Below are 19,776 nucleotides of genomic sequence, written 5' to 3' on the forward strand. Positions count from 1 at the left end.
TGAGACCATTTCCAAGTGTCTAAAATATTCTATTCCCTAGATACAGAATGTGTAGGGACCTATGGGATTATTCACTCATTTTCATTATATTCTGAAATAAAAATATTTTTGAATAAAATACAGGATTATGTATTTGTTTCAAATAGATACAATATAATTATAATTATCAGCTTTTTTCAATCAAAATTGTTTACTATAAATCAACTTTAAAAGAATAGTACAACCACTGGCATATAGGTGGTGCTCTTTCCAGATAAAATGCTACCAGAAAAGCTTGTGTTCAATGTGAATTTTCATGTTTACAATCAAGAGGGAAGTATTTATGTTGTATATCTACTGTAAAAGTTGTTAGGAAAAGTTCTCCAAAAGAAGGGTGTGACTTTAGTGTCCAAATACATTTTTGGGCCCCTGTAGTGCATATATCCAATTCGTTCTCACAAACTCTCAATAGAGAGAAGTTTAACCATCATCAGTTCAATAATATTTCCCTCCTCCTAGGTGACCATCTGCAGTGCAAAGCCTGCCCTCAGCAGCAACTTGGATGCAAAGGGATAATCCTGGTTTACAGATTAGACAAGACAAGCAATCTTGAGTAGTGAAGGTTTCCCTCAGTCAGAAGCTTTAGTTAATGAGAGGGCAAAAACTATATACTTGTTGGCATGACTTGGCCTATTTGATTATGTTTTCTCCATTGCTTAATATGTGGGTTCTTGAGACTAACCTTGATTTGAGTTGCTTTGATGTTTTTGTCTATGGAGAACCCAGATTTGCACATGATTAATGACCTTCCTCTGACTTGTAGAGGTTTATCTGGGTGTCAAAGCCAAGAAGAGATTAAAAAGGAAAGGGTTTCAGGGGTGGATGTTGGAACCTGTGGTTGGATATTGCAAATGGGACTTTTGAAACTGAGGTACTGCTCTCAAAGCAGAAGATGATTGCATACATGGACTGCCTCTCCACCGAACCAGCTGGACAATGCTGGAATAGGAACTACTATGAGGACGAAGATGAGCTTCTTCCTCTTTATACTCGAAAGCTAAAGAACCTCCAGCCCAAGACAGAGGGCAGCCTTCGGCGCAGGCTCCTCTCCTCCAAAATTCATCAGCAGCAGAATGCACTGAGGGCACCCAAACCATGGGCACCGCCACCCACACAAAAGGGCGTCCCACTACAAGGCCAGTCCAACTACACCTACAGTCCTTCCTTCCATGACTGGAGAGGTAGCATTTCAAATCTAGTTTGATCTTACTCATAAGAAGAACATTTTTATTGTCATCACTTGCTCAAGTTGCTCAAAAGCTAGCACTCAAAGAAAGATTATTTCTCTTACTTTATCATTTCTGTTGGCATTACAAAGAAAGGCCAGTGGTATTAACAGGTGTTAAAGCTTAAGGGGTAAACCTTGAAAATTTGATGAGTTTTTGGATGAAAAGATGGCGATAGATTGAAGAGTGATTATTAAAGTATTGTTTAATGTGTTGCCCAGTTTGATGGATGGTGTTTGAAGTCTGGAACGAGGCAGGCCAAGACAAGACTGGTGCTGAGGCACAAAATATAAGCAAATGTGCTGAACACAGTGTTACTGCACTGAAGACACTAAAAAGTGGTAACATGCAGTTGTTACCTTAAGGAGATATTTCTACCTAATTTAACCCTTAAAATGAGTTTTGCTGGTGTAACCTAATGTAGTCAGGTTGATTCAGACATGGTAAAGAATATTTTTGACTTGAAACAAACCAGATAATTTAAACGTTACCACATGAAGCACAGTTTTAGCTGTACATTTTATTTTTCAGTGTAGAGTGCAAGACATTCTGATTTACAAACTTAATACAGGAATGTTAAAGGTCTTTTAACTCTTCTTAAGTTGCATTTGTTTAATACAGTTAGAACCTGCATTTACTCTGTGCAAAATAAGACTTCATTGCTGTAATTAAATGATAATATGGGTGCAAATAATTGGTAATTCTTTAGTGATATATATTGTCATAAACAAAAACTGATTTCCCAGAGGCTAGTGCACCATTGGGCAAATTTGCTCAGATTAAAATCAGCACAGCAGGTGCTACTTTGTAGGCTTATCCTAAACTAAATATTGCCTTTAATAGTGTACGTATTTCTTGTCATATTAATGCAGTTTATTAGTGATTATATTCCGTCAAAGTCTTAGTCCAGATGTGGAAATTGTAGTGTATGAAGAGAATTTGGTTTGGACTGAAGTATTCTTTGGGCTTAAGCCTCAGGACATAGCTGATTTCTTAGGGCTATGTTAAAATCCAACAGGCAAGCTGCTCACAGATGTACAGTCATTTTCAGTGCATAAGCATATTAACTGTTTTTTGCATTTTGTATGCACACATATGCACAAACATAACCCCAAAAAGTTTTTGGGCACGTAATCCACACTAAAACATGGATATATTTCATTGCATTATATATATATTTTTAAACCTAACAAACTTATTTTTGTAAAATGTAGAAATATATTTGATATTTTGTTTATTTTAATACATTTAGTTACACGCAAGTGTGACGTAAGTGTCCAAATACATATAAATGTGTTGTGATTGTGGTATTGCTTTGAAATGCACTGTGGAATTCAGCTGCCCCTTCAAAAGTGTAAGACAGTAGCTTGCATATTATTTACTAAGGTGGCCTACAGTCCATACGGTGTTGTAAACACTTCTAATGCTGTCTAATTAATGTAATTACCTTCAAATAGGCTTTGTGTCACACACAGCTGCTCTGGGAATCACATGCACAAACTTACACAGCTCTTTCTCCTTCAGCTAGTGTCACTGTGACATCTTGCTGACCTGCACTCTATTGTGTTGTTGTTGTTGTTTTTTTCATGGTCAAGTTCCTGGATTTTAATACCCATGAGGTCTTCTTTTCCTAATGTCAGCCTATTAAAGGCTGAGGTACAATGTAGTGCCACAAGATGGCACTAGCTTTTATATATATACAGTATATATATATATATATTATATCAGATGTTTCTACAACTCATAGTTTCACCAATAATTTAAATGATAATATTAATTCATATTTCCTGTAGTAATTTGAGAGGTCTGAACCGTCTTTGTAATTTGCCTAGAGACATAAAAAATTCAGATAAATTCAAAGATCAGACGTTAAAGAGATAGTTGACTCAGAAATTATCCTCATTTACTCACCCTCGTGTTGTGTTAAATCTGTATGACTTTCAGCCTCAGTCACCATTCACTTTCATTGAATGGAATAATATATATTACATTTTTCCTTTTTGGATGATTTATTCCTTTAAATTTCAGCTAGAATATTCATTCATTTTCCCGAGAGGACTGAAACCTTTTTGCAACTTGCCTTGAGACATTTAGTTCTGTGAAAGATGAATCCTCAATCCTCAATTTGCTGTTTAAACATTGTGTAATGAGTTCAGACTACATCTCTTTTTAGATGCGCTGAATAATAAAATTAAGATACACCAACACATATGCTCTCGAAAACTGCACTAAAAAAAGTCACATATTAAAAAGATTGAATTTTTGTTTCCAAACTACTGATTAGTTGATGAATTATTTTTTGTTTTAAATAATTTTTGTTTTATCATAAAGATGTAACAGTGAACAATCACTCTGATTGGCTGTAGTGTATGGCAGTCTCTGATTGGCTGCCATGTCTCTGCTGTTGCTACGAACCAGTGCTAGTTACAGTAGATAATCCGAAGAGCTTGTTTCAAGATGTCTATAATTGAGAAGCATATAACACATTTCAGAGTGTGTCTTAGGTTTACATGCATTTATCATTTCTAAAACATGACTCCAACTGTGAAACATCTGATATTAAAATGTCGGTCAGTAGGCCAGCTGTCTGGGAATAAGTCCAAAAATGGTTGTCTCTCAAGTCTGTACTCACCATCTCTACAACACTTGATTTGACTTATATTCATCAGGCAGGAGCCCAACCAAATGAAATAATAGTGGAGCATGTGGCAGTACAACGGAGACATTTTTATTACTTAGTCTTTAAATAGGAAAGTAAACACTTTACAATAAAGTTGCATACGTTAACAGTTAACAGAATAGTTAACATGAACTAACAATACTTTTGGGATTTGATGGTAATTTCTACATATATCAATACTTCTTAATGTTTAAAGTTGTATACATTAGCGTAAGTTAAAACATTACAAACTAGCACAAACCAATAAACATTAGTTTTTATAAATTACCATTAACCAAGATTAATAAATGCTGTAAAATTTTATTGTTCATTGTAAGTTAATGAAAGCAGCCTTAAAGCGTTACCGTTTAAAAAATATTGCTTGCAAAGTTATGGGTGCTAACATGCATTACATGTTAAATATTATATGCATGTAATACACTATTTTCTTTTTCTAATTTAGCACATAAAAATGCCCAAAACTGGGCATGACAGATCTATGCAGTTAATACATAGAATACAAATGTGCATAAATCACCACATAGTCGATGAGATCAGTTTAACAGAGACTATCATTTTTGCCAGAAAGTAAAAATACCACCCCAAATCCCAATTTGGGCTCAGCAGGCTCTGCTGATGTGCTATAGGGGATCATATATCTCATTGTGCTGGAGCTGGCCCACTTTTCTAACACAGATTTTGGAACACTTTGGAGCCTGTGCTGGGGCAGACGTATTACAGATCAATGTGCCACATATGTCTGTGCAGGCAGAGTAGTGGCTAGCTGCTATATTATTTATCAAGGCTGTCTCTGGGTGGGACTTCGCTGATATTTCTTTATTCTGCACTTAGACATGAAAATGTGTGTTCCTCTCCACAGTTCTGTAGTGAGGAGGGATATAATGTTCACTACAATGTAATCTTTCAAAATATATTCATATCCATATTCACATGCTTTATATGTGTGCAGGGTGTCATATGTTGTATAGGCAAGAAGTAGTACAAAGTATATTGTCTAAAAATATATGTTTATATAATTGAAAATGTAATAGAAGTGCGTTAGCAGAGCATACTGGAATTTCAACCAGCACTCAAAAATTTCTGTTCAAAATTATCATAAGATGTTTTGCTGTCTGAAATTTTGAATCTTGACAAATATAAAATAGCCTACATGAACTTTTACATTTTAATATAAATTGTAAATTTTTAAATCAATGCAAAACACTAGGGTAAGAAGTGGTTAAATAGATTTCTGATTGTCTTTGCATTTTGCACTGTTTGCTGTGTGCTTGTATGTTATGGGTGGTATATCTTGTGCATCCTGAAAGTAATAAATACAACTTTTTCATAGTGTGAGAGAACAACTGATCCATCTTGCTTAAATTCATGTGATGATGTGTTAATGGCATGTGGTGTGTGTGTCTCATTAGGGGTTTGTTGAGGCTGGTTTACTGTGTGTGCTGACACAAGTGTTTTCTTTTCATTTTGAGGCAGTCACACTCCCACTGGTATACAGCTAAAGGTGAAACTGTGGCTCTGCAGTGGTAAAGGTGATACTGACTTTCTAGCTATATCCCACTTAAACAAATAGCTACTCTCTCTCTCTCTCTCTCTCTCTCTCTCTCTCTCTCTCTCTCTCTGTGTGTGTGTGTCTTAATAACTCTTTCTCTCCACTTTATCATCTACCCTGCACACAGATGTGTCCTGTTTATTTAGGTTAGCATGGCTATAATTCGGTCGCAGGTTATTTACAGTCATGCTGATATTCAGGCCAACAGCATGATTGCGAGTGTTATGTTGCTTTTATACTACAGTTCAACAAACAAGTAAATATTTAATCATTTGTTTCTCAGACAAAAATTGGCCAAACAGTTCGTGTATTTCTTCTCCGCCTGAGGAAAATAGTTCCAAAAGACGTCAAATCATTAAGCACAACTTCAGTCTCTGCACTGCTCTTGTACTCGTGTCAAGTGATTTTTAGATTGTGAATGAATCAGTGTTTTTGAACAAATCTTTTAAGTGAACAAATCGTTTTTGTTCACTTCTATTGTTTCGGTCATGAACAACTCTTGTGTCGTTTAACAAATCACTTGTGTTAATAATTAAATGACTTACAACATAAAAGACGCTCATTTTTCGCCACCTACTGGCATAAAGATGTGATCTGCAGATAAGGAAAGTCACAAAGCATTGTCAGTCCACGTAATGCTTTCAGTGGAAACCAGGAAGCATTTTACATCAAGTACCCTTGACAATCAGCCGTTCCACTTTACATAACCTACTCAGGAATATTGTGAGTTGTTCTTATTGGTTTTGAATTGAAACACAAGATGTTCCATAAATCTGTTTTACTGCAGACCCTTGTAAGGGGTTATAAGGGGTTACAGTTGCTACCGTAGTAGTAACAGTAGCCAGGTCATGTAAAAGTCAGACTCATTGGCTTTTGTTGTGTGTAATAAGGATAGAAAGAGCTTTGCCCTCCTGCTGAGTCCCCTTGGATTCTTTTGCGTTTCCATGTTTATGTTGGAGCATCTCCTTTGCCGTAGATCAATGTCGATGATTTTATTGCCATGTGTACTTTGTAACTATCATGAATTGAAGTGGTTATTTTGTCTTGTTGGTTTTGTTTACATGGTCATAAATGTAGTCATCCAACTGGAAATAAATCAAAATTAAGAGGTACACTGCCTCGTGTGGCTTATTCCTTTTATAAAATGATGGCAACAGCAATACGATAATAATCATAATCAATTCTTCAACCAAGAATTATACAATGTAATTGATACTTCCGCATTAATCTAAAATGTACTGATGTCCAGTCACAGGTGTGCGTATATCAGCTGTTTTACATTGGCTTTGAATGTGGCTCAACCAATTAATATTTTGAACTTGTAAAACTATATATTTAATAAACATTTATTGGCACTACTAAAATGTAATGTTTTATTTATTTTAGTTTATTGTAAACCAAAAACTGTGTCATTTGCACATAACAAGTGTGGATTACAGGCATAAAGTGTTTTTTCATTAATACCATCTGTACCTTGTAACATGACACTAGATGACATCATGCATTAATAGGTGAATGCATATAAATATAAACCAATAATACCAGTTTCATGATTACATGAAATGTCAATTAATTAATCAAATTAATCGCATATAAATATTTGCTGATAAAAGTCTTCAAATGACAATAATTTAATATACAATGATAAAATAATTATAAATAGTTATTTTTAAATAATCACACACACACACACACACACACACACACACACACACATACATATACATATATATATATATATATATATATATATATATATACACACAGTACTGTGCAAAAGTCTTAGGCACATAAGATGTTTCACAAAAGCATTTGTCTTAAGATGGTTATTTATATCTTCAGCTTTAGCGTGTCATTAGGAAATATAAATGTTAGACTTCCAAACATTACTTTTGCAAATAGAAAAGATTAGAAAAGAAGAACAGGGAGCCCTGCAACAGATGTCATGGCCCCCACAAAGCCCCCCACTGAACATAGAGTCAGTCTGGGATTACATGAAGAGACAGATGCAAGAAGCTTGGAACATCCTATCTGCCAACAACCAAGAAAAAACTGTGTCCTGGTGTACCTAGGAGAATTGATGCTGTTTTAAAGGCAAAGGTGGTCACACCGAATATTGGTTTAGCTTTTTTATGTTTACTGGACTTTGTATGACATTAAGTGATAAATGAAAACTATTCATGTCATTATTTTTGAAGACATCCACACTATGCAACATTTTTCACAAGTGCCTAAAACTTTTGCACAGTACTGTATATATACATTTATATTATAAATATAATAATTCAAATAATTAAGCCTTTTTTGGGCTTCACACTTTGGTTGCATCATAAACACGACACGTCTTGAGATCCTTGCATTTGCATTTACGCTCCATCCAGCTGTGTTTGAACACAAGAACACATTCTTGTCTAGTGCTGTCAAGCAATCGTGATTTGGTTTGTTGTCTGTACAACTGAGCATTTCCTATATACATCCAGAATTTCGCTTACTGCCCCCTGCTGAAAACAGGTGGTACTTCAAGCTTGAATTGCTCTGGTGGCAGGAATATTCCTTATAATGGTCCGGGGACATGATTAATTGCGTAAATTTTTTTAACACATTATTTTTTTATATAATTAATCGTACTGAATCAACATGATAAATCGACAGCCCTAATTAAGATAAAACATAACTGTTTTAAAGCAGTATTTTACACTGTGCTCAATACACCCACACTCACTGCTCCTTAGATTTATACTGGTAATTCTATGCAGTTGTCCTATACATGTTTGTTTTCAGCAGAGATATGTGGGCAGGTGCTGTTAACCCAGTGACTGCAGACACTGGGGCTGAGTGGACCCATTGTGGTCCGCAGAATGCAGGATGAATGATAAGAGTTGTTGTGCAGGTGTGGGCAGACCTCACGTGACTTACTGTTGCTAGGGGCTCTTTTTAATCAGCCATGTTTTTGCTCACTATGAAGGGGATAGTGTGATGACTGCTTTGATTAAAGGTTATAGAACAGTTTAACCTTGTCTAGTACTATTATCTTCCTGATTAATTCATGAATATATGAGTGATTTGCTGTGAATTTTTGCATTTGTGAAGGCTAAATAATCAGAGATGAACATGGAATAAACATCAAGATTCTGATTGAAGTTTTAAAAGTAATTGCTTATGAAAGCTTACTGACTTAAAATACTATATATATATATATATATATATATATATATAATGCCCCTACACATTTGAACCAGCTTTTTGTACCTTTACATAAATACAGAACAAAGCCTGTCTTTGAACCCAAGTTTAAGTGCTTTCTTCCTTTTTCCTTCCTGTCTTTTGTAGTATACTACGTTTTTCTGTCTTTTTGGCAGTTTCACACTGCTACACACAATTGCTGAGAAATCTTTGAGGGAGTACACAGACTGCTGAAGTTTTGCTCAGAATGCCCTTCCGTCTCATTATGGCCCGATTCATTTCTTTTGTATCAGCATGAATGCAGCATTGAAATCTCAAATGCACTCTGGTTTGTATATTGTTGCAGTAAATTAGCTTTTTCCCCCCTATAGTTATGCAATTTGCCATATGTTATTAAATGTGGAGAGTGAAAAACGTAAAATTGCGTTATGCGTGGGTACTTAAGTTGAGCTGTCATCTCCTCAGGCTAACGTTTAATGGCCATTTTTGTTGGCCTTCCAGCTGCTTAACATGGATAGGTTTGTCTTCTTTAGTTAATGCCTTGTATGGGGCATGGGAAGAGAAGTGCTACATGCTTCTGTCTGCAGTGTGTGTGTGTGTGTGTGTGTGTGTGTGTGTGTGTGCGTGTGTGCGTGTGCATGAGATTTTGTATGTGTGTTTCAGGACTGGTAGTGTTGGAAATAGGATCAGCCAGGAGGAAACTTTTTGCCATTTTTAGGGGCTGTACCCAAGCTCTCATTATGAATGTACCCTTTAGCTGGACCAGGTTAAGCCAACGTAAATGCAACGTTCAGACTGAAGGCATTATTGCAAAAAATAAAATAAATAAATAAATAAATAAAAGCTAGACGTGAATAACGACAAATGTGTTCCACGTGAATGGCCCTTCAACCATGATAAAAAATGCAAAGTAACTCTCCAATCAGTAGCTACAACTAGTAATCAACTTATGTGCATTTTTTTAATGGTCAAAACTGATCCTATATCTAAAGAGAAGGGTGGAAGATTGCTTAAATGAAAATACACACAAAACAAATAATGCAAAAAGCACACTAAAAACACATTTTGCCAAGGGCGTAGATTTGGCTTGAACCTTTTGGGGTGGGGGTGGGGATTGCAGCGTGAAGCGTTTACATATTTCCATTGATCATGGTATAAATATTGGGGGGGGTTAACTCCCCCCCTGGAATCTACGCCCCTGCATTTAGCACACTATTTATTCAAAATTCACTAAACTTTCAAAACAGAAAATGTGAATTATTTATTGACAATGCTGTTGGAAAATTTGAAACTGACATAATGTACTGTATTGATCAGCCAAGCAGGTACCATTTCGAAATGGCCAAATATCGGCCAATTAATCATCCTGGCCAATATATCAGTCCATCATTTGCTAATGTTGGGCCTCATGTATTCAGATAGAAGACAAAGGCAGGCCTAACACAGTCGTAAAACCTGACTGAGGCCCACAAACAGTCATAAATCTTACTGATAATAACCGCCCCAAAATCAAACAAAGGGAGTTCATAACAGACTACAAATCCCATGAAGCCTTGCTCACTAAAGGATCGAACTCTCAACTCCTATTGTATGAGGCACACGACAGAATGCCCCTCAACCATGACGTCATCAGGAGTAGAAATACCTCTGAGATGCTTCCGGGCATTGCTTCCAGCAACTTTGCTTGCCATGTGTAGCAATGTGGCTCATCGCTGCTCTCAGGTGTAGCCTCGTGGCACAAGGAAGTAACATCCGACTTGAAACTGTGGCCATACAACCTCCAACTCGCTGGACGAGTTGAGATTACTTTGTGTTCCACCGAACACTCTAACGGATCCAAAGGAGACCGCCGAGCAATCCGCATCTTCATCTGTTTGCCTGCAGAAGTGAAGAGAAAAAGATTTCTCTTCCCTCTTCAATCAAGTTGAATTCGCTGATTTCTCCGTCAGCCCGCCGAGAATCAGCAGCCATACCACCCGCCAACAGAGCGAGGAAACAGCCTCCCGTCATCACCCAAGCCTCGAGGTACCAAGTTGGAGTTAAAGGACGGATGAACACACATTCTACCTGCATCCTCATACGATTCAAGTAAGAGGTTTACATCTGGGCAGAGATAGAATATTATAGTGTGTTATTATTGTATATCAAGGTTATTGCATGTACAGTTTACGGACCACCGAGTCCGCTCATTGCTGCTAATAATACTCAAGGTATTACTGTAATGTACTGTTATCACGAATGAGATCTGCTGTGTTGTAGTCCAACCACATTGGACTGTTGTGTATTTCCGCCATCGCGAGTGAGACCGGCACACTGAGTTTATCCATTAAAGAACCAAAGACCGCGGGATTGTTTACGAGCTGTCCACTGCATCTCTGAGTGATAAACTAACAGCTGCTTTCTCTCCCACGATCGCGAAACCAGCTTTGGTGCCGCCACTTTATTCTCTCTCTCTCTTGTACTAACCACACACACACGCGACCCCTCACAAACATTCTCGCACACATGTTTGGCTAGTAGATAACTTCGTGATAAAGCTCAGCTTTGTCCCTAAGTTATCGTACAAGCGGAGACACACGGTAAACGGGCAGACGCCATTAACTGGTTTCTCTCCGCCCACATTCTCTGGCCGGAAATCTCGTGTGACGTACTCTCCACGAGAGTCATGTCCGCCATTTTGTGCGCGACACACCTTACACAAACACACACACACACACACACACACACACACACACATTCACACACACACACACACACCTACCTTCCTCTCATGTGTTATAGGCTTATTTTGGTTACCATATCTAATCATGTCACTGTTTAGTTTGTAGTTGTAAGTCGGAAGTTTATTGACTGCATTGTATTGATTATTAATTGATATTACTGCATAAATAAACTTTGTTATATTTCAAAGAGAAGTGTTTTGGTTTGTTTTGCATACACCTGTGTCAAATGCTGGCAGGGGATGTCAGTGCTCGGATTCAAGCCTTCATTGTTTCCTTTTGAATGTCGATTTTCTTAAGAGAACAATCTAATATTGAGACTGTTATACTGTCTGGTTATTATTCCCTGATTCCAGGGTGGTGCCCCGGCGATATTAATCATTATTAATATTCTATTGATTTTGATAATTGACAGTTATCTTTGATGATTGTTGAATTTGAAGGATCAATAAGCTAGTGTTAATTCTAATCAATGTTCCATTGATTTTAATAATTAATGATTATCTTTGATAATAATTAATGTTCTATTGAATTTGATGGTTATCTTTGATTGTTGATGTGAAGGATTAAAAGAGCTAACATTGATTCAAATCAATGTTCTATTGATTTTAATAATTGATAATAGTCTTTGATAATTATTAATTATTGCTAATAACCAAACCCGCTCCTGAACGTAGCGCACTACTTTTACTGGTGCCCCGAATGAGGCTTTAATGAGTTAGATTATATTATTTAATTTAAATATTAATTAATAACTAAAGAAATAATTATTAATTATTTCTGATAGTAACACTGATCTAAACAACCAGTAGAACCTACACTAACTAACTTTTAACACTGATATAAATTCTTATATAGCTATGTAAAGTCTTAAAAACTCTTAAAGCATACTTTAGTATTCAGTTTTTGAAGTTGATTCTAGCTGTAAAGTGTATGAAAACACTGAATCTGAATGCAGACATTTGCTGTAATACTGAGTGGTCATCATGTCAAGCTCAATATGATACAGCATATTGCATTAAAGTGAATGAATCACAGCCATCTGTGTGTCATCTGTGTGTGCTATGGTGAACAGAGGGCTCTAATTTATAGTATCACTGATTATTGCACTAGGCACAGTAAAAATCAGGTCTAACTGTCCTTTGCTTAAGAAACCTATATATACAGTTTGCAAACTTAATATGTCTCCTGTCTTCTCGGCCCTAAAGGCTCATCACAATGTCATAGACATACAGTGATATTGAAAGCCACAGCTGTGGGTTGTGTGCATAGAATCTAAATGCATTGAGCTTTTCACAAGTTCTGACCAGCCTCACGTGTGAAAATGCTGAGTGGCCGTTCATGGTTCATTTAAAACAGAAAAAAGGGGAAAGAGAGGGGAAGGAGAGAGAGAGAAACTTGCACTTGCTTCTACAGTAATGAAAAACTGCAGCAGTGAGCCCCTAAATAGAAGCTGGGTGGGTGCCCATCTTAATCTCTCTTGCACAAGACCCCCCCCCCCAGAGCATGGAGGACAGGAGGAGTAGCAGGGGCTGCAGTGGTATAGTGAAACACAACAGTTTGATTGTCAGTAATCTATAGTGTTCTGGCAAGGCTCCAAGCTGGGTACTTCTACAGCAGTAACAGCAAGGTGAGAGAGTTTAAAAGAGTAGTATTTTAAGATAATTTACTCACATGACTCTCTTTTTTGGGGGCTCTCTTGCAGCCATGTGCCTTGGGAATGCCCATGCATTAATGCGGCCCTGGTCATCTGGACTTTTTTATTATGCTTTTGTGGTGCATTTGTAATCTGACAGCCCCTGGTCACGTTCCGTTTTCACTGTATGGAAAAGAACAACGTGAAGTCTTCTGCTAAACATCTCCCTTCATGTTTTACAGAGGAAAGGAAGTCATACAGGTTTGGACTGACACAAGAGTGAGTCAATGACATTTTCATTTTTGGGTGAATAATCCCTTTAATGCTCTATCCAATGCGACAAAATGACATGTTAGAGACACAAGGAGGGGAGGAGAGACACAATGGATGAGTAGACGAGAGAGAGAGAGAGAGAGAGAGAGAGAGAAGAGAGAGAGAGACAGAGAGTACAACTCAAACAGCAACTGAATATCTTCTTGGGAGGGTGCATGTGTGTGTGAGAGAGAAAAGGAGGGGTAGCTGAGTGTAGCATGCTGTGCCAGTCAGCGTAAAATGAGGAAAGCGAGAGTGTTGTATGGGTAGTGCCGTTATCTTTCCTCTCTCCTCTTGACACTCACTCGGATGGTGGACTAATACATCCTTATGCACGTATTTCTCAGGTGATCAATCAACCGACACAATGGTGTTCATTGGAACCACTCTTAAATCTGTCATTAATTACTTTAAAAAGAAGGGTAAGCACCTCTCAGTTCTTACATGGTACCATTTGAATTTATCTTTCCACTTAAGGCAGCTCAAGGTCAAGTATGCTCTCAAGTAGTTTGGGGTGAGGGACAATGCATCACTGCTGCTATGGGTTTCATGCATCTGTTTCAGAGCGGTGCTCTACATTTGTGTTTGAGTTCCTTTTTACAGTGCGGCATCAGTCTCCTTATAGTGACCTTGTTCTACATAAGTTTGTGTTTGCCAGTGCAATGCTGAATGGTGGTGATTTTGTTAGTGATGTAATGCTCGGATGCCCCGTTTTGTTCACTTTTAATTTAATTAATCTTGCATGTTCACCATCTGATGCTGTATTGGTGCTTATTTTACATAGAATAGGTTAACACATTCAGTTATGATATGCAAAAAAGGTGCAATCAGGCTGAATTATGACCAAATATATGAATCACTATGTTTAGTGTGGAAAGAGTACTGTAAGTACTCAATCATTGTTGTTGTGTTGTAATTGTTATGTACATTTAAGTTGAAATGACACTAATACTGCACACTTTAAAAACATTTGAATGAATTTAATGGTAAATCCCATCAGCGTTCTTGACTTTTTTGGTATTTCCCAGACTAGTGAATTCTACTTCTAATTTACTCAATCATTTATTCTGAGCTCACAACCTAGTACTCTAGCCTGACCTCGTGCACCCCAGGAAACTATGATTGTAAACGATCTATAATCACTGACACACTTTCGCACTCCATTGATAAGGCTGACCTGGTTATGCTTAGCCAGAGGGCCTTGGCATAATTGATCATTTAATCTGGGTTGTCAAGGCACCAGCCAGAGACAAGCATGTCTCCTGTGTCTTTAGACGCAGTGGTGCAGAAGTGTTTGATTGGCCCGGCCCCTAAGAGACCGCACATGACTGCAGCTCCCAAATCTATCTCATGTGCCTATCGGCTGTAGATTTTGTTGATCTTTTTCTCTAAATTGTTTGTATCTCTTCTTGCTGGCATCAGAATTCACTTAATAATCAAATAGACTTATTTACATATACATTGTATAGTCCTGACAGACAATATTATTATTTTTCATTGTCATAGGAGATGACATCACTTTTTTCTGAACTGAGAACAATGAAAAAATTAAGCATCAGTTATTTTCAGGAGAACTGCTAATATGCCATTATCTCAGCAGGATTAATTCAGCAGGATACTGTTTTTACAGTTTCCTTCAGCAAACATATTGAACTTAAATGTGTCCTTGTTTCTCTTCCCGATAGCTGTGTCCAGTCTAGATGAGGAGAGTAAGTGGTCGGTGCACTACACAGCCCACTGGCACCAACAGGAGAATGTCTTCCTGCCAGAAACCAGACCAGCCTGCGTGGAGGACCTTCATCGACAGGCCAAAGTCAACCTGAAAACAGTCCTCAGAGGTTAGAAACAGAAAAGCTACAATTGTTTTCAATTAATTTTTTTATGTAAAACACAATGATAATATTCTGAACTACAGTGTTATATACAGTACGATTTTCATCAGAAATTCCATAATTCGTATTTTACACAAGTCTAATTCTTATTCATTCACCGTCCACATTACAGCTTTAGGGGCCGTTCAGAACAAACGCGTTCTTGTGCTAAAGAGCTAGACGTAGAGACACAAATCAGAGCGCAGGTGACAAGTCACATTTTATATTGAATTTTATAGAGGTTCATAGAGGACATAAATTTGGGTCTGTTTCTCACCCAAAGTGATTTTATCGCTTAAGAAGACATGGATTAAACCACTGAAGTCATATGGATGATTTTACGCTGCCTTTTTTGGAGCTTGAAAGGTTTGGACACCACTGACTCAAAAACACGTACATCCTTCAAAATGTCTATGTGTTTTCTAGAAGAAAGAAAGTCAGGAGGTGCAGCTATCACTGTCCCGACAGCAAATCCAGACAAACGATCTAGGGGGCCCCCCTCCTCGGAAGGTAGTGCCGACAGGTGCTTTGCAATAGGGCCCATAATATCCAAGTTTCGCCACTGAAGAAATGGTGTCTATGGAATGAAATGTGCCATTTGGACTTGAACTTGGAATTGCAGTTTGAATTTAATTACATCAAACTTTGAACTTGAATTTTAGGACTTGAATTTGAGCATGTTTACTTGAAATTTAGAATTCAGATCACTAAATTCAAATTCAGTTTTTTAATACACTGATTCAGGTTTTACCAATCACAATGTAGCTCACAGTTCACATTTGGAAGAGGAAGGGTCCGCTATGAAATAGTGCCAATGTAGTACCATGGCTGAACGAGAGCCACCACCTCATTCTAGCATAAGTTACTTGTTCTGCCCTTATACAAACTTCAGACATAATTAGTGTGATTGGTAAACAGGTTGTTAGATACATTAAATAAATGCTTTATTAGTCATCTGATATCTGACGTGTTTACTTTTCATTTTTAGATCAACATTTGCCACCAGTGTTGTAACTACAAGGCAGTTAGCTTATCTTTGCTGCTGTTTTTTATTTGTTTTATTTATTTAATTGTTTATTAATGCTCGCATAACACCCAGGCGATACATTAATCTTTGCTGACCGACCTTCCAATCCAGACCTGACTTACGTTTAGTCAATGTTAGCTTTGCAGTTGCTACGATTTGGATACCTGCACTTGAGGCATGTCCAATTTACCATCTAAACTCGAAAAATTAAATAAAAGTAGATTAGACCATCTAGCAAACATGCCATTACACAGAAGGTGGTTGGCTCACAAAACACGGCAAACATTAGCTAACAGCCCTTTGGAACCTGTGGCAAACATTGATTTGATAAACATTTATTTAATGAATCGAACAACCTGTTTACCAATCACAATAATTACGTCTGAAGTTTGCATCAGGGCAGAACAAGTAACTTGCGCTAGAAAGAGGTGGTTGCTCTCACACAGCTATGATACTACTTTGGCTCTATATCACAGCTGACCCTTCTTCTTCCAAATGTGAACTACGTTGTGATTGATCAAGGAGGAGTGTGATTATATACAGGCTCAACTGCTCTTTCTGAGTACCAGACGTCTTCGTCAAATTTACCCGAATCTGAATATAAAACCTGAATTAGTGTACTAAAACATTGAATCTGAATTCGTGCCACATACATTTGAATTTCAAGTTGATGTAATTCAAGTTCAAAACTGCTAATTCAATTTCAAGTAAACATGTTCAAATTCAAGTCCCAATGGCACATCTTTCATTCCATAGGTATCTCATAACTGAACGTGACGCATGAAATTTGAATATGTGAAAGCGCAAATGAGATTCGAGAGCAGTGGAGGTGGGCAAGATTTTCTTTGAATAATGACTACATTTTGGTCTGATCCTCACACAAAGCTATTGTATGGTTTCAGTATATGTGTAATGTGCAACAATATGGCCCTTTCTGGAGCTTGACAGCCCCTGATCACTGTATGATTTCATATTAAGGTAAAAAAAACAAAACAGCATGAACATTCTTTAAACTTTGTTTTTTGTGTTCCAAGTAAGTCATACAGTTTTGAAACATGAGGGTGAGGAAATGAGGACAAAAACTATTTCTTTATCTTCTTTTAAGATGGTAGTGTCAGGGTTCTGTGAAGGGATGAGGCGAGAGAGTGAGGATCCAAATGCAGAACTTTAATTATGAACAAAACTCTACAGCAGTATGCTGCTAATCACACACTAAATACAAACAAGAACCAACACAGGAACAAAGAACAAGAGAGTAAAAATACACAATGGCTTATAAGAAGATGAGGAACACATGGGATACAATTAGGGCAATGGACATGAAGACAGACATAATACAAAACTTCAAACTAAGAGTCTCTACAAACTTTCAAAAGAAGGGTCACACAGAAGTTCAATATGTGTGACAGGTAGAGATGGTAGCTGGTTATTGAGACATTAAGACCCCATTTACACCTGGTATTAAGATGCGTCTCAGGTGATCTGATCACATGTGGTCAAGCGAGACACATCGCTGTTTACACCTGGTCACTTAAATGCGTCTCCTGTGACCACTTGTGATCGTTCTTGAGGGGAGGGTCTCTGATTTGTTGACGACATACATCAATCACTATGTCAGTGTGTTACTGCATGATAATAAACCACAAAAAAGTCAGAAAAGACAAAGAAATCATGAAAACAAAAAACAAAACAAAAAAACGGTGCACTGTTTCTCCCAGATGCAACTGGAATGTAATTAAAGTACAAACGCAACATTTCAAACAGAATTCTCTGTTGTTTTAGTGGATTACCTGTATTAAAGGAGCTTTAGATGTTCGTGCTTCTCATTTGTGTTGATATAAGACATACTGAAGAAGAACCATGAAGCATTGTGCTTGTGTATGTATCCACTTCTTAAAATGTTCCAATCAGATGGTTATTTCCTTTGAAAACTGCTCGTAATTGGCAAAGTTTAAACTCTTGTTTTAGCCCAGCAGTTGATTGACAGGTGAGGGGTGGTGCGTCGCTGCTGTCCGGGACGCATACAGGACGGATTAGCGTTTAAACTTCAAATGTGATGTGGTAACATGAGTTTTTGACTACCTTTGTATGTGTTTTTTTGTGATCTGATCACAAAACGTTTTAGACCTCGTTTAGACCTACATTTATCACACGCTCTTTCCTTCTCTCAGTCCTTCACTCTGTGAGCTACTAACACATTGACCTGTACTAGCCCCTGCACACTAAACACAGCTCAAAATGCACAGCGAAGTATAATTGTTTACACAGTGAGTCTCAAAGAAAAGGTACCTGATTAGTATGGTAGTACTATTACAAACCTCCTAAAACATATTAACACTAGTATGTATACATTTACAGTGCTTACAGTATGCAGAATCAGAAACATAAAGATAATTCCTGGTTTTAGTGATAATGTTTGACCCGATGAGGGCAGTGCTTTAAAAATTAAATTGAACACAAAATTAGTTACCTGTCACTGCCTTTTACAGTATACACATTGAGAATACAGACCAAGCTGTTCCCACTTGCTGTCTCCAGGCTTGCTGACACTGAACGTGTGTACTGTATAACTGAACAACCCAGTCTTATCCTGGTCAGTACCATATAGCCTATATATAAAAAACAAACAAACAAACAAAAAATCCCTATGCATTATTTATAAATTCTAGTCTCATTTTCTTTATGGGTGTAACACAGAGATTTATACTGAATTCATATATAATTATTTACTGCCTGTAGTAATTGAAATAGGATTTGTTTGCCATGAAAAGAAGAATGCTTCTTGTTAATCTTTTTATATCCAGAAGTAATCTATTTTTCTCACCAGGCCTTGTTCAGTGAAACTGCAGAATGTAAATGTTAGGCTGGAGCTTTGCTGCCGAGCCCTACACATCATAGTTTATAAGACAGTAACCCAATGAAATATTGTGCTCATTTATGTGCCTATGGTAAACTACACTAGATGATGTCTTCATGAGCTACTGCAGAAAAGATTAGGTGATTACAATGAGTGCTGCAAAACGACAGAAGAGAGAGAGGGAGAGAGAGAGAGAGAGAGAGAGAGAGAGAGAGAAAGGGAGAGAGAGTATAGCTGATAGTGTTTCTCAGCAGGCTCTCATTACGGAAGGTGCCAGCGAGAGGAGACGATCAGCTGAAATAAATGGATATGTCAATGACAGGAGGTGGAGACCCCCTCTCTGCAGGCCATTCATAACCTGACATTCAGATCTGACATATTCGGGTTAAATTCTCAAATCTACAGTAAAACTAATCTACTGTATCTAATGTCTCTCTTTTGACGACTTGATCTTTTGGTCATAATCTGCAAATCATGGATGACATCTTCATTGAAATTCCCTCATGAAGTTTGTGCTCCACTGCACAGCTGCATAAGGTCACTGTCAGTCTGAAATTGCCCAATCCTGAAGGGCAAAACGGACACTCTGGCTATGCAGTGGTTCAATGAGTGTGGTAACATCATTAGCCTTTATGTGCAACTTAATCTCTCCTTTGCAGTGTGCATATCATGATAC

At 37.5% G+C, this 19,776-nt stretch overlaps 1 protein-coding gene across 5 annotated transcripts in view; it reads left to right on the top strand.

The window, feature by feature from the left end:
- The window catches only part of LOC127411446 (NHS-like protein 1), a 71,755-nt gene that overhangs the window by 37,796 nt on the left and 14,183 nt on the right, over positions 1 to 19,776 (top strand). For all 5 annotated transcript variants that reach the window (XM_051647020.1, XM_051647021.1, XM_051647016.1 and 2 more), the window contains exon 2: positions 15,031 to 15,183. In XM_051647020.1, the coding sequence (XP_051502980.1) occupies positions 15,031 to 15,183 (153 nt within the window). The remainder of the gene's footprint in view (positions 1 to 15,030; positions 15,184 to 19,776) is intronic.

This window comes from Myxocyprinus asiaticus, chromosome 20, assembly GCF_019703515.2.
Source record: "Myxocyprinus asiaticus isolate MX2 ecotype Aquarium Trade chromosome 20, UBuf_Myxa_2, whole genome shotgun sequence".
NCBI lineage: Eukaryota > Metazoa > Chordata > Actinopteri > Cypriniformes > Catostomidae > Myxocyprinus > Myxocyprinus asiaticus.